Genomic DNA, 16,643 nt, shown 5'->3' on the forward strand with positions numbered 1-16,643 from the left:
GCAGAATGATGAATTTTAACACAAACGCAGCTGAGGTGAAAACACTATTACGTAGTTACATGTTTTGTCGAAATTAGTATAAATTTCCAAAATTATGAAACATGATTCTATAGAAGAATAGTTACAAGAAAAAAAAATAGGATTTATAGAATTGTAGAATTTTATCATAGAGGAGAGTTTTTAAAATCTCGTTATCTATGAAAAACTGACTCATCTCCCAACCACCATTGAAAAAATGTCTTGGCATGTCTATGACATTTAAGATCGGGCAGTCCTAGGCCTCCCTCGCAAACATAGTTCTTTCCCCTCTCCCTCAGAAGCGAGGAGAGGAGCTCTGTGAAAGCTTGGTGTTTCACAGATAGGGGCAGTATAGACAACCGGTAGTAGAAATGTAAGTAGCGCACCCCTCCACTCGACCCTTCAAGGACAATCACCTTCGAATCCAAGTTTCCCCCTACGATTTGACCTTTTTCTGTACTGCCGACCAGCAGTCCAAACCAGACACCAAGAATGCAGGTCAAAACCAGACACCACAAATGCAGACCTAGCTGAATATGCCTGGAAGCATAGCTTCATCGCTCCAGTCTCACAACCACAGGCCAACAGACGTGCTGCGATTGAAAACTGTGACTTCTTTATAGCAAGGAAGCGCCTTGCCCACTGTTTCAATATCTGTGCAGCTCGACACACACACGATGACATCATCAGCAAATGTAGAAACATGCTGTCAGGGAGAGATATTCCAAGCAGGATTTGTGTAGCTGCCTCAGCCCTTAACTTGCAAAGGAGGGGTTTCAATGCCAAGATGTAAAGCAGAGGCGACAGCAGGCAGCCCTGATGCACCAACGATGGTGAACGACTCCAAAAGCTTCCCCACTAGCATCATCTTGTGGAAGTCTGGATTAAAATCGGTGGCTTCTAAAACAAATCCCAAAAAATGATGGTTAACCCTATTGAAAGCCTTGGACTGATCTAAATTGATCAGTGCAGCTTTGGTTCTGTCTTCTGTTCCCTCTATGATCGTGCGGACCAAGTGCAGATTGTCTTGAATTGATTTCCCTTTCACATCATAGCTCTGGTCAATTCGATCAAGTCAATGATAACAACGTGCAAGCGATTCGCAAGAATCTTTGCCAAAATCTTTAACTCTGTGTTTTCCTCCTCACCACGTTGTTAACTTTTCCTCGGCAATGTGATCACTTCCTTGGTCACCTGCCTGGGAATGAAGCCCTGAGCAAACCAATGATTGAACACATCTTTCAGAACAAGAACCAATATGGCCGACAGCCTCAAGTAGAATTCATAGAGAAGACCATCAAATCCTAGATACTTGTTGTAGCTGACCTACTTCAATGCAGTAATGATCTCATGCTCTGTAACCAGACCATCATGCATGAGGCAGGGCGAGTCGGCCAAATAACTGCCAAACTCTTTGACCCTGAGTCTAATCTTAGCCTTAGTGCTAACCCACTAATTACTTCCATTACCACTTCCACTAGTGCTCGCTATAACCTTCTGAAAGTCTTCAAGCTCCAGTAAGGTGTTATTAAACTTCCCGTAAGTTCAAACAGGCCATAACTAATTTATGATCTGAATGTCCTTAAGAGTGGAACGTGGGGCAAGATAGATTACCCCTCCTAACCAACATCTGATCCAAGTATGCGCTTGGATCGCTTGGATGGAAACATACTATCATGCCACATCCAGATCTCACACCCCAGATGATCCAGCATGAAGCCATCAGGTCTGATAAACTGATATAACACCAATCTGACCTGCTACTCACCCCAACCTATCCTGGGATCAAGGATGCCATTTCAATCACCCATTAGCAGTACCCACTCCGGATCCTCAAGGAATACCTCCAACTGCCAGGATGCCCTCTCAGCTACAGAATTTAGCGCATAAACTGCAGCAATCTGAAACGCACTGCTATTAACGACAGCATCAACTGTGACCACCCACCCATCCTCATCCACATGAACAACATTCACCGTCGCTGAAAGGGTGCATCTCACCAGCAAGGAGATAGCATAAATATAAGTATTCCCATATGCTGAGTAAACATCAAAATCGTTTGCCAGCATCTGACAATCCCTGTCTGAAATAAAGTAAGTCTCCTGTATAACAGCGATGTCTACCTTAAGGGACACCAGATTCACCACCAGAGAGGGAGAGACTATTGGCAGATGCACCAGCCCAGATGTGGCAACAATATTCCATGCATGGGCGAATAGTGGCTTTGAAAGGTACAGGATACTCTCAGGTGTGAGTAGTCTTCTAGCATGATAGAGGGAACCCACCTTCTTTGCAGCAGCCTTCGCAATGTCCTCAATGTATTTGTTCCAGTTCATATCTAACAGGTCCCGAATTGTCAGCTAGGCTTCAGTCTCTCCCATTAATGAAATGTTGTATCCCTCTGCTCGTTCGACAAGTATTTTAATGTGTAAATGCTCTGACGAAGTACATAAATACAACTCAACTTAAATACCCCTGACAAACCCGACAAGCAGCAAAATTCCACCCCTACACAGTAGAAATCCTCAGATGCCATAAAGCCTTCTACTCTAATAATTTCTTCCCCAGAACTGCTGGATTTTGGAACTCCCTTCCTGCTTCCCCGACTCTATTGACATGCAGAAGTTCAAGTGTAATGTAAACAGACATCTTGCTGCTCAACTCCCTACATAGTATCCCTGCAATTGTGTCCCAGATAGTAGCCCCCCTGCATCAAAGTGGCACCGTGCCTTGCAATAAGAAAACAAAAAATATCTCATGTGAATGTTAAGCTGAGGAGTTTGAAGATAGGGAGTTATTTGTCATGGATATAGGTGTTTTTGTAATTGATGAAGGAAAGCAGCTTTGTCTTACTAGCATTAAATGTTACCATCCATTTGCGGCCTCATTTTACTACGGTCTGGAGTTTATTGTCTGTACGTGTTATTCATCCACCCAAAAAAGATTTTACTCGTTATAAACCATCCTTGGTGTGTGATTACTATTTCCTGTTAATTTCAGTCTTATGTGACCAGTAGTTTGAGAGTTTATCGGTTAAATATTTTCACATAGACACACACACACACACATAAATCTACTGTTTTATTTGTATCGATAGACTTGATTTAATTCTTCAAGGAATGAAATGGGTTTGTTAAATGAGAACAAAATCAAAATCTGAAAGAGATTTAATTTTAAAATTATAAATCTGTTATGAAATAATAAGCAACAAAACAAAAAAAAACAAAAACAAATGACGCATGCATGGTCCCCCGTGAATGCATAATGAACGAAGCATAAAAAATGACTAAGTTCAGCATTCCACCCGCCCCCGTTTAGCTCCCAAAATCCCCAGGGGTGAAAATGAACAAACAGTGCAGTTTTAGGCCTTAACATATGTAAATTTGAGTTCTGCACCATGTAAAAAAAAGAAACGACTAAGTCCATCATTTGCCCACCCCCTACATTTAGACCCAAAAGTCCCCAAGGCCTTAACATATTTAAATTTGAGTTCAGCACCATGCAAAACTGCTAAATAGGCATACACAGAAAACTTTAGACAAATATGGTAAAGTAGTTCCAAATATGGAGTGTTTTTATTAGCCTTAAAAGAGCCCTGGGGCACACCCAAGAGTTATTGTGAAGTATAGACAAACAAAACTATATAGAAATCAGTTAGTTACAGCTTTTCAGAAAGTTTTATAAAAATCCAAGGCATCAATTTTTTTAATGAACACAAAAGTGCCAATGTTAATCATTTTAACCCGAAAGGCACCCGTAGTGGAGCAACCGGAGTTTTCTTGGAAAATCCGTTCAATTACATTTTACTCATATGTTTAATATTTGTGCAAAATTTTAAAAAATTCCAAGGCGTACTTATTGAGAAAAATGCGGACAGACGAACGGACGAACGGACAGGGGTGAATTTTGTCAAGAAACCAAAACTAAAAAAGAAAACTTGTCTACATTAGAAACTGAAGAAAGAAAAAGATAAAAAGACCGAAAACTTTATAACTAACTAGCGGGGGGGGGGCGGTCGTAAAATACGCTTAAATATGATATTTTAGATTGTTCGGATTTCATATATATTATTACAGAGTCGTGATTTCAAAAGTAAAAAAAAGTATTTTAGCTACAATCAAACCAAAAACAAAACCATAGCGTTCAAAGCTGGTGACGTTACCACTGCACCAACATGACACGCATATGAACTGATTAAAAATAAACTAAGATGAATGTACAAAATGTTTAATGATTTTCAATTTTGACCCCTTTTTGATCCCGTAAAACAATTTTAATCGGCTAAAGACCCATAAAAGAACGGTCCACAAAAATCCAATCATTTGATGCCCCTAGCTAGCGCCGCTTTGCGACTTTTAGCTTCAGAGGAGATAGAGTTTGAAAATATGCAGACACACAGACAGACAAACATAGAGAGTTTTATAAATTAGATCATAAACAATAAAGAAAAGGTGATCATTTGCCGTTGTTGTTTTGTTTTTGTTTGTTTTTTGTTTTTTTCTTAAGAAAGTCGGTCGACTTTTTATGAGAAGGAAGTCAGACGACGTCTGGGATTCTTAATAAATTAATTTGTTATAGAAGAACGCCCGTGAAATTTATCATAAACCGGATATCATAAAACGCCATATTTATAAAGCCGAAAATAAACAATGCCACTGTAAAAACAAGCAAATCAATTCACTTACGTAGGAACACGTCACGAGTGGCAAACAGTTTCACGTTTGATTCAGGCAAGAGAATTAACTAAATAGTTAACGGCACGGATTTTCAACCTAGGTGTGCCGAGTTCGTATCCAGTTCGTTCCACAGACACATTTTTGCTTAGAAATATTGACAACGTTTATGTGGTCCGTCCTGTAAGTTACCGGATGTCTTTCTAGAATTAATTCTAACTAGAAAGATATCGGGGAAACGAATACCAACCTTACAATCATCAGTAACGTGATCGCTACATGTTAACCCGGACCCGACGTTTTATATGAAAGTCTTGCAAAAAAACGAAAGAAAGAAATTCGACTCGAGTTTTTTTTTTCTTTTTTTTTATTAGTTGAAAGAAAAGGCATTTATTAACGGTCGTTTCATCACTCAACCACTGGCAAATATTTTCCAAACCAGCGATAATATGGAAGAATTTTTGATTTTTCACTGTCTAGCTCAATGAACAGTCCTCCGCTATTCCAACCAGCTACCAGTCAGTAGCTTCGTTACACACCTGATTCATACGAAATGATGGAATGATGGTCAACAAGGCTTGATTCCTGACGCTAAACTGAGGCTTGCATCATCGCTGAATATGAATTTCTATATAGTAATTGTCTGTAGTTTTTAGATGAGGTGTTTTCATTGATTGAGATTGTCGGATTGACTTCCTCATCTTGGTTGTTATTGTCACAACGTTTCGGCCGTTTTGCCCTCCGGCCTTCGTCAGGTGCCTTGTATTGAACTGGGGAACCGTTTGTTAGAAGTCTCGAACTCAACCCTGTATTATTATTGCGGGGGTAACGTGTTCGGACTCCAGCTAGGCTTTGAGACATAGTTGCTGATTCTCTGTTTTGAATGTTACTTTTTTCACTGCCTTTGTTCAGGATTGAACTCAGCACCTTTGGGTAACTGTACGTTGTATCAAAGTTTACAGTTACCCAAAGGTGCTGAGTTCAATCCTGAACGAAGGCAGTGAAAAAAGTAACATTCAAAACAGAGAATCAGCAACTATGTCTCAAAGCCTAGCTGGAGTCCGAACACGGTACCCCCGTAATAATAATAAAGGGTTGGGTTCGAGACTTCTAACAAACGGTTCCCCAGTTCAATACAAGGCACCTGACGAAGGCCGGAGGGCAAAACGGCCGAAACGTGGTGACAATAACAACCAAGATGAGGAAGTCAGTCCGACAATCTCAATCAATGAATTTCTATAAATTTTATTTTATTTTTTATTGAATAGAAATTATTATAATTATTATTTTACCATATTCGAAATATAGTTTTATTTTATATTTTATTTTGCAAAATATTTGAGGGGTTTTTTAAGGTAGAATAAATTCATTATTTAAACACATATATTATTTTTAGTGACAAATAGTTTTCCTTGTGTTGCTATGTTTGTCTATCTGTTTGCCGATACCATTCGAATCATCAGCAGCAGCTAACCTGAAGTATTATTATTGTTTTTATACAAGGCGCCAACTGGCCTTTCTAAATAACTTATGTGTAGCTCAACTGAAAAGTAAAGAAGGGGGCATACCATATTTTTGACTGGAATACTTGAATACTCGTATATATTAGTGTTGGGACGATTTATCGAAAAAATCGGTACTTTTGGTCGTATCAGAATCAATATTGGACCTGGAAAATTTGTGCCTATTTTGCGAAGCTAAATACGATTATTTTAATTGTCTTTTTTATTTGATGCTGTTTAAAGCAAAATCTTCCACGGCTGGTATTAATGAAAAAATAATAAATATTTATTGATTTTTAAAATACCAATGAAAGTAATATCTATAGATCATTCCCCACGAGTGCATTTTTACGTTTGAGAAAATATCTGCACATTTAACATTTCTTTTTATGGTAATTATGGAATAAATGACAACTATTGTTAATTATTTAGAGATTTATAAAGAATCAGAATCGGTAATTGTATCAGAATCAGAAATTTAGTACGGAATCAGTAATTGTATCGGAATCAGGAAAAACATTGGACTCGTTCCATCACTAGTATATATATATATATAATGTAACTTAACAGAAAGATACGGTAATAAAAAATAAAATGCATATTTGCTCTACAACAGTATTGAGCACTTTCTTCAGTTTTTATTAATTTCCGTCTCCACTATATATATATATATATATATATATATATATATATATATATATACTAGTGATGGGGCGATTCCAATATTTTTCCCGATTATGAGTACGGAATCAGTAATTGTATCGGAATCGGGAAAAGTATTAGAATCGTCCGAATGGGACGATTACTGATTCTGTACTGAACTTCTGATTCCGATACAATTACCGATACATTATTCACACTGAGGAAGGATCGGTTGAAAATTATGTGTTTTGGGAACATTCTCATTTTTTTCAAAAGTGTTTTTTTGTATTCCTACACGTCAACACATAGGAAATAAATACAGAAAAGATATAAACATTTATATATTTTTCGTATTGATTTTTATTCATACATACATACATGCATACATACATATATGTGTGTGTGTGTGTATGTGTGTGTGTGTGTGTGTGTGTGTGTGTGTGTGTGTGTGTGTGTGTGTGTGAGTAGAGAGAGAGAGCGACAGACAGAGAGAGTGAGAGAAAGACTATAAGTAGATGCTCGACAAATGGAGCAAAAGGTAGCTGGGTTCGAATCTCATGACCGGCAGGAATTGTTACCTACACTTGATGCTTGTGTAAACATGAAACACTCATGTCTGTTGGTAAAAATGAATAATTATTATTTAAATATAATATAAGATATATATATAGAGAGAAAGATTATCTTTTTTTTTCACATGGTCGACAGACAAAAAAAAAACTATCTTTTCACGATTTCAATGGACAAACAAAACCTGGTTTCCATATGGATGACAGACAAACTAGACATTTTTGACACAGTTGATAGATAAGCGGTTTTTTTTTTTAGAGAATCAATAAACCATCCAAACGTTTCCCTACACGATCGACAGAAAAGCTAAACTTTTTTCCCACACGCATGATGGACAAATCAAAACTTGTTTTCTATATGGATGACAAAACTTTTCCCACAGAATCAACAGACAAACCAAACTCATTTTCCACACGCTCAGTGTTTAGACGCCGACGAAGCTCCACGATAGTAATTGTCTGTATTTTTGAGATGAGGTGTTTTCATTGATTGAGATTGTCGGACTGACGTCCTCATCTTGGTTGTTATAGTCACACCGTTTTGGCCGTTTTGCCCTCCGGCCTTCATCAGGTGTTTTGTATCGAACTGGGGAACCGTTTGTTAGGAGTCTCGAACCCAACCCTTTATTATAAGGCCGTGAAAAGTAACATTCAAAACAGAGAATCAGCAACTATGTCCCAGAGCCTAGCTGGAGTCCGAACACGGTACCCCTGTAATAATAACAAAGGGTTGGGTTCGAGACTCCTAACAAACGGTTACCCAGTTGAATACAAAAAACACCTGATGAAGGCCGGAGGGCAAAACAGCCGAAACGGTGTGACTATAACAACCAAGATGAGGAAGTCAGTCCGACAATCTCAATCAATGAAGCTCCACGACTTCTCGAATCTAGAATTGCACCAAAAGAAGGTCATGCTGACCGGTCTTATTCATTGCAGGCGAAGAAGTACTGTCAGCAAATGGATGAAATGCATCAGAAACTTCGACAACAACACCCAGCATTAGTTAACAGAAAAGGCCCAATTCTCCTCCATGACAATGCCCGACCACATGTTGCTAAACCGACCCTGCAAAAGTTGAACGAATTGGGTTATGAAACTCTGCCTCATCCGCCATACTCTCCAGATCTCTCACCTATCGACTACCATTTTTTCAAGCATCTCGACAATTTTTTGCGTGAGAAATGCTTGAAAAACCTAAGCGATATCCAAAACGCCTTCAACGACTTCATCGCCAGCAGAACGTAAGATTTTTACATAACTGGCAAAAATACACTTGTGTTGGCAAAAGTGTTTGATTCTGATGGTGTTTATTCTGATCAAAATTTTTCTGCTTGAGCCGAGATATATTCATCTAAATTTAAAAATTAAAAACCGCAAAAACTTTCTTGTCAACCTGGTAAAAAGTTTGAAACGTTCCGAACTTTGTTTTTATTGTTTACTAGTTTTAAGGAAAAAACGTACGATCTTTGACTGTGTTTCCTATTTATGAAAACAAAACAAATAAAAACCAGAACACGTTTAAGTGGGAATTACTTACAATGAGTCTAAGACTCGATTTCGAATATAATCTGAGGTGTTTGGTAATGTATTCAAGCATTCTCAAGAATGATTAAAAGTATTATTAATAGTCAGACGTTAGTCCTGAAATTCAAGTATTCCGATATTCCCTTATTCTTCGAATTCATTCAGGGCGCAAGTTTGAATGCAAATGAACGTGAAAGAGCTTTTATTGTTTATTTTTAAAATCTCGTGTATTATATTAGTACTGAAATAATAAACGGTGGCTTAGAAATAATTATACATGTTAAGAAAGGAATCCGGTGATGTAAATAAAGTAAGAGGACTAATTGGATAGAGAGTAAAACTGTTTGCTACCTTCTTTGAGGGACTACGCATTTGAAAGAACCAGTTTGTTTGGAATAAATGTAATAATTGTTAAACGAGGATGAAATTAAGCATTTTGTGAAACACGCTTACGTGTTAAGTGCTATTGAATGTAAAAGATTTGTTTAAGATTTGTGTTCGATTATTTTCCCATTGAAACTACAGATGCAGGGGAAAATCGATTTTATTTTATTAATGCAGTATATTAGCTTTAAATTACCAGGTATTACCCAGGATATTTTTTACTTTCATTTTGAATTTGCTGATTTCCTTTTTAAATCGCATAAATTACAGAAATATTCTCGCATTTTTCCTATTCTTAAATCAATTATTTAGAGGAATATTATTTTCGATTTTTCTGCGTGTGATGAAAGTCATCTACGAATTGATTTTCCCGATTAACGGTTAACAAATTGTTTCGGACTTTTTAGTTTTAAGGATTGATAATTTGGCTTATTTGGATTATTCGGACTACTGTTCTTATCCTGAGTGTCATTTTCACAACGTTTCGATCGATCTAACCTCCTACCTTCTTCAGCTGCGTCTTGTTGAACTCAAACTTATTTATATGGAACTCTATTAATCCACAAAGATTGATTGCCTTCGCTCCCTCAGCCATGGCCGGGTAGAAGTTTTAAGCAATTCGTAATTGCATTTTTAGTATTGCCCATACTGAGTATTAAACCTTCAACCTCTAGAAGACTGTCAGTTAAAACTTATTATTGCTTAGCACTTTTATCCGTTGCGTTATGGGTCTTTGTGAATAATGCTAATAATGCATTTTAGGATCCTAAAATATATTTTTGGTTTAGATGCGTGTGTTACTATTCATTATTATGACTTTTTGTGAAGGATGCGACGCAGAAGGGATTTAATACCGAAACTCATTGCAGATTATAAATAGCACATTGCATACGATTAATTGAACAAAAGTTGTCATTTGAGAGGATGGAATTCCACTATATAAGTAATATATTTGTTCACTGAGTCATTAAGTCTTTAAGAGCAAAGTGTAGTATCTGTTCTTATACTACATTTCATCTTTTCTGTCTTAAAGGAAGAATAAATCCTTTTAGACTGAGGCAATTTTTATTTTTGTTTCAGTCAAAACTATTTGGGGAACTGAAATTTTCCCACATTAAAACCCGACTTTGTGTCGGAATGCCATCGTGGAGAGGCAAGTAAAAAGAAACAGGTGTTTTTGGCTAGGAACAAAGTGTGGTATCTGTTCTGGTGTTACACTAAAAGATATATAAGAAATATGGTGCCACTTTTTTTTTACATATTGTTATGACTGAATATAAATTGTTTTTAAGAAAGTCAAACGATATAAGTTTTTTCCTTGAAACGGGTGTTTATTTACTTTTAAAGATATGAAGTTTTCGTCCCAATTAGGCCTTTTTCAAGCGATTTCTTTTTATTAATCATATTTTTTTTTTCTCCTTGAAAATGTAAAAATCTCTCTGGGTAATAGTTCATTGGGATGTAAAACGGACACTTTCTAAGTTTTTTCAAATGGAAGCATGCAACCCACGTGACAATATGATAAGAAATAGCGTGACATTTGCTTAAAAATATCGTTATGAATGAATATTAATTTTTTGAAGAAAGCCAAACGATATAAGATTTTTTTTCTTCAATTGCGCAAATTATTTAGAGTTGAAAGAACACACAGTCAAGCCAGATTATTTTTCTTCTTTTCACCAACAACAGAGAAGAAGTTTTCTCTTAGTATCAATGTCAGTTTTTTGTTTCTTTGCATTAACAAAAGATAAACCAATAAAAGTCCAAAGCACAATACGAATAAAATTCAGCTATTTTGACAGCCAAAAGCACCTAATTTGACGTAATTTGCATAATCACAGAGTTTGCCTTAAAATCGAAGAGTTTCAAGTTCAATCTCACATGCAGTCACTGTTTCCTTGTATCGGGTGCATGCTAGTCGTGGCCACTTATCCCTTGTTCTTTTCAGGTCTTCACGTGTTTATTTTGTAAGCAGTCATTGAATGAGTGATTTTTCTTGAGTGAAGTGATTTATATTTTTTGTTCTTATGCAGAATGGCCCTTTTTAGGAGCTGGGTATACCCCACATTATAAAAATCAAACTTATTTCTAACTCTACCCTCGTTAGTAGCAAATAATTACGAACAATTTTTTTATAATTTTGAAAATTTTTATTCTTATTATTCTTTCTTTATTTTTTTTAATTTCAGGTTCCTTTGTTTACAGACCATGCGTGACATCAGAAGGTATATATTAATCTATCGTCTCTCTGTTCGCTTTATCAAACCAAACAAAATTGCCCTTTTTTTGGACATAATAATAGACTACTGAGAGTGTGAAATAAATAGATTTTCTGGTTTTGGAATAACTAACGATATATATATATATATATATATATATATATATATATATATATATATATATATATATATATATATATACACGTTTTATTTTTTATTACCGTATCTTTCTGTTAAGTTACATTATTGTTTCAGCTACCCGGCCGTTTTTGTTTTTTTTGGCCGTCTGTAGCTTCCTCGGACTTTTACAGAAATGTTCGTTATGATGGGATGAAAGAGTGAATGATGTAATTTAATGATGCAACTTAACAGAAAGATACGGTAATAAAAAATAAAACGCATATTTTCTCTGCAACAGTCTTTCTTCAGTTCTTATTAATTACCATTTCTACTAAATATATATATATATATATATATATATATATATGTATAGAATATATATATATATACATATATATATGTATATATATATATATATATATATATATATATATATATATATATATATATATATATATATATATATACGTTTTATTTTTTATTACCGTATCTTTCTGTTAAGTTACATTATTGTTTCAGCTACTTGGCCGTTTTTTTCTTTTTTGGCCGTCTGTAGCTTCCTCAGGCTTTTACAGAAATGTTCGTTATTATGGGATGAAAGAGTGAAAGAGTGAATGAGGTCCGGTGGGGGAGGGGCGTGGTGCATGGTCTGTAAACAAAGGTATAATGTGGGGTACACCCGGCTCCTCAAAAAGGGCCATTCTGCATAAGAACAAAAAATGACCTCATTCACTCTTTCACTTTTTCATCCCATAATAACGAGCATTTCTGTAAATGTCTGTGGATATTACAGACGGCCAAAAAAACGTCCGGGTAGCTGAAACAATAATGTAACTTAACAGAAAGATACGGTAATAAAAAAATAAAACGCATATTTGCTCTACAACAGAATTGAGCACTTTCTTCAGTTTTTATTAATTGCCATTTCCAATATATATATATATATATATATATATATATATATATATATATATATATATATATATATATAGAATATATGACAAAAAATTATATTCCAAAATTCATGATGTTGATAATCTTATAGTTTATTCCTTTAAATCAGTTGAATTATACAAATAAAAAATTAAAATTCAATATGGCGTAATTGAAAAATATAAAGGTAACTGCAGCTTCTCTTCCAATTTTCGGAGTTTCACCATGTCAAATCACATTTCAATTCCTTTTGACGGATTGATTGTTGCTATTTCTTCTGATGAATTAAGGGCAAAATAGATTCACTAATTGATATAATAATTAAATGATTGATTTTGTGCTACGAAACAGGAATTGTATAAATCAATTGATTTAAAGCAATAAACTATAAGATTGTCAACATCATGAATTTTGGAATATAAATTTTTGTCATTTATTCTATATATTGCTCTGTAATCACGTTGAGCTTCCTATATAAGGATTGATATATAATAAGAAAAATATAATACTACAGAAATATATATATATATATAAATATATATATGTATATATATTTCTCCAAAACCTCTGGCCTTGATGAAGGGGAAACTAAAATTTGTGGCTATGGTTTCAAATGATCTGAAATAATAGCAAAGGGAGACTTGACTCCAAATATTTCTCATATGTTATATCTTCTCTTTTTTTGGAATTAGTGGACGATTATGAATATCTCCAGTATCAAATAATCTTTATGCACTGTGAAATTTACTTATGTATGAAAACCAAAAATGGGAAAATAAAACATATGAGAAATATTTGGAATCAAGTCTCCCCTTGCTGTTATTTCAGATCATTTGAAACTATAGCAGCAAGTTTTAGTCTCTTCTCCATCAAGACCAGAGGATATGGGAAAATATCAGATATTTTGTAATTCATATGCAAAACTAGGAAAACAAATGACTATGATTGAAATATTAGTAAAGGGGCAGTATCTTCCACCCACAAAAAATCCTTTAAAACTACCACTATTATGGGATTTCGAGGGTGCTGCCAGCGAAAATAACAGTTAAAATCCCAGGAAACAAGTACTTTCAATGATATGAATAAATTATAGGTTTAAAATGTGGGGGAATCACTTTTCTATATTAATTCAATATAAAATAAACACCTACACCAAATGAATACACCTTTTAGGAAGAGGGCATCTGTTATTTTTTAAGGGGGGATGTCTATGTGGTAATTGTGACCTGGTAGACCATAGGAAAACCTACCTTAAAAAATTTGTTTTCTATCAGTTTTCGGGTTAGCTGAAAACGAATATTGTATTTAAATTTTTCGCAAATAAGTATTTTTCTGGGTATTTATGTAATTTTTTATTATAAGTGATGGCCATTGGTGTATGTGCCAGCGCGAGCATATTTTTGCTACCAGGCCACAATAAACACCAACCCTAAAAAAAAATAACAGACCCCGCCCCCCCCCCAGAAAAAAGTGACCATAAAGTGAGTGCTTATTTTACGTTAATATAGAAAAGTGATCCCCCACTTTTTGAAACAATAATGTCACATAGACCACTACACAATTCAGGTCATCAGCTTTCTAACGAGGTTTAATTTGTTAAATCCTTATCAACAGTCGATGAGATTTCGAATTTATAAAATTGCCAAAAAAAGGTGGTGCATCTATATATGGATATATCTATACTCATAGATAAATATAATATTGAAATGCTCATATCTTTGTTTCTATAAGACAAAACTACATGAAAATTTGCAGGCGTTTAGAAGATTATAATACTTTGCTATGGTTAAAATTTAATGACAATTGGTAAAAAAATATATTTTTTTCCAAACTAATAATATATGCCCAAATCTCCTACATTTGTATATATATATAGTGTCCTAACAGGCAGCTTTGGTTTTACTGCGTCAGTTGTCTCCCCTACATTTGTTGGTTTTGCTGCTACAGTCGTTTCCTCTGTGGCCTTGCTAGGCCACTAATATATATATATATATATATATATATATATATATATATATATATATATATATATATATATGTATATATATATATATATATATATACTAGCATTTCAGCCCGGCGTTGCCCGGGTGTTTGGATGTGTGTGCTGAGCAAAAAAAAAAACAAAAGGTGGTAGTAAAAAGGCAGGCAGGCTCGAACCGCAAAGGACAAAAAGAACGGGGAAAAGAACCTGACGTTTTGTCGTTACGACCACTGCCGAACTGGAAGTAAGGTATGTTTTAATTAAGGCTGGACAATAGAAAGGAGAGGATGACTTTCAAAAATATCCCCCCCCCCTGTAGAAAAGTGCCAAGTTGAAGGTGAAGATATTAATGCTTTTAGCCAATTTTTTGATATTTGTCCTCTGAATGGTCAAACTTCAAAACGATACTGATCTTGTAAAAATCCATCGCCTCTGTCAAACGTTTTAGGCACATATATATACATACATACATACATACATTTATATATTGGTAACTAAAAATTTTCGACCCAAACCGATTAAAAAGTTTGCCCTATCTTTGAATACCCTTTATGTAAAATTTCAAATGTGTAGACCAGAAATTGTCTGAGTAATTTGGTAGAGACCGCAGAGGTCAAATTTTTTTTAACTTTGATCCCTATTATGACCTCTTAACATTTATTGTTTTGGGTTCAAATCGAGTTATTAAGTTAGATCCATGTCCAAGGAACCTATATCTAAAATTTCAAGTGTTTAGACCCAAAATTGTCGGAGGAGTTTGGTAGAGTTCTCAAATGACAAATCGTAGAACTTTGACCCCTTATTAGCTAAATTTCTGGCTGAAAATGAATTACACAGATTTTCCCAAATCTCAGTACCCTGTATATCAAATTTCGAGTCTGTAGACTGAAAATTGATAAAGTTATTGTGTAGGGAAATGTACACACACAGACACATACACAGACACGTTCACTTTTATAGATATACTAGCATGGGTGCCCGGCGTTGCCCGGGTATTTGGAGGTGTACGTTGAGCAAAAAAAAAAAGCAGTCAATTTTTTTTAACTTTGACTCCTATTATACCCCCTTAACAGTTATTGGTTTGGACTTAAATCAAGTTATTAAGTTAGATCCATGCCCAAGGAACCTATATCTATAATTTCAAGTTTTTAGACCCAAAATTGGCGGAGGAGTTTGGTAGAGTTCTCAAAGGTCAAATCGTTGAACTCTGACCCCTTAACAGCCAAATATCTGGCCGAAAACCGATCACATAGATTTTCCAAAATCTCAGTACTCGGTATATCAAATTTCGAGTCTGTAGACTAAAAATTTACAGAGTTATTGCGTAGGGAAATGTACACAGACAGATAGATAGATAGATAGATAGATAGATAGATAGATAGATAGATAGATAGATAGATTAAACAAAAATATATACGTATACATAAATATATATGGAAACAATATTGTGTGTCCTGTAAACTTTTTACGCAAATATTATGCAAGTATAAATCATGTAGAATATCTGCATGAATATAATTACACGTAATAGTGAACTAAAGATGATCATCCCATAAGAAAACCGAAAAAACTAATAGGAAATTAATTAAAATGAATGTTTAAAAAAATATGCAAATTAGCTGGATCTTTTGCAGATGAATGCAATCCCACAACCCATATATAAGAAAATTATATTTTCTTTTTAAATAAATAGAAAGGAGGGTTTTTATATGAAGATCAATGCACACAAAAGAAACACGAAATTATAGGAGTATAGATAGATAGATAGACTAGCATTTCAGCCTGGCGTTGCCCGGGTGTTTGGCGGTGTATGCTGAGCAAAAAAAAAAAACGGTCAATTTTTTTAACTGTGACCCCTATTACGACCCCTTAAAATTTATAGTTTTGAGCTCAAATCGAGTTATTAAGTTAGATCCATGTCCAAGGAACCTATATCTAAAATTTCAAGTGTTTATGCTCAAAATTGTTGGAGGGGGTTGGTAGAGTTCTCAAAGGTCAAATCGTTGAACTTTGACCCCTTAATAGCCAAATTTCTGGCCGAAAACCGATCACATAGATTTTCCCAAATCTCA

The 16,643-nt window shown here is 35.0% G+C and overlaps 1 protein-coding gene across 2 annotated transcripts in view; it reads left to right on the forward strand.

The window, feature by feature from the left end:
* The window catches only part of LOC145261279 (receptor-type tyrosine-protein phosphatase epsilon-like), a 536,465-nt gene that overhangs the window by 156,761 nt on the left and 363,061 nt on the right, over positions 1 to 16,643 (forward strand). For both annotated transcript variants that reach the window (XM_080119758.1, XM_080119759.1), the window contains exon 5: positions 11,505 to 11,540. In XM_080119758.1, the coding sequence (XP_079975884.1) occupies positions 11,505 to 11,540 (36 nt within the window). The remainder of the gene's footprint in view (positions 1 to 11,504; positions 11,541 to 16,643) is intronic.

The sequence above is a fragment of the Euprymna scolopes genome, chromosome 37, assembly GCF_053919585.1.
Source record: "Euprymna scolopes isolate OS-2025 chromosome 37, ASM5391958v1, whole genome shotgun sequence".
NCBI classification, from domain to species: Eukaryota; Metazoa; Mollusca; class Cephalopoda; order Sepiida; family Sepiolidae; genus Euprymna; species Euprymna scolopes.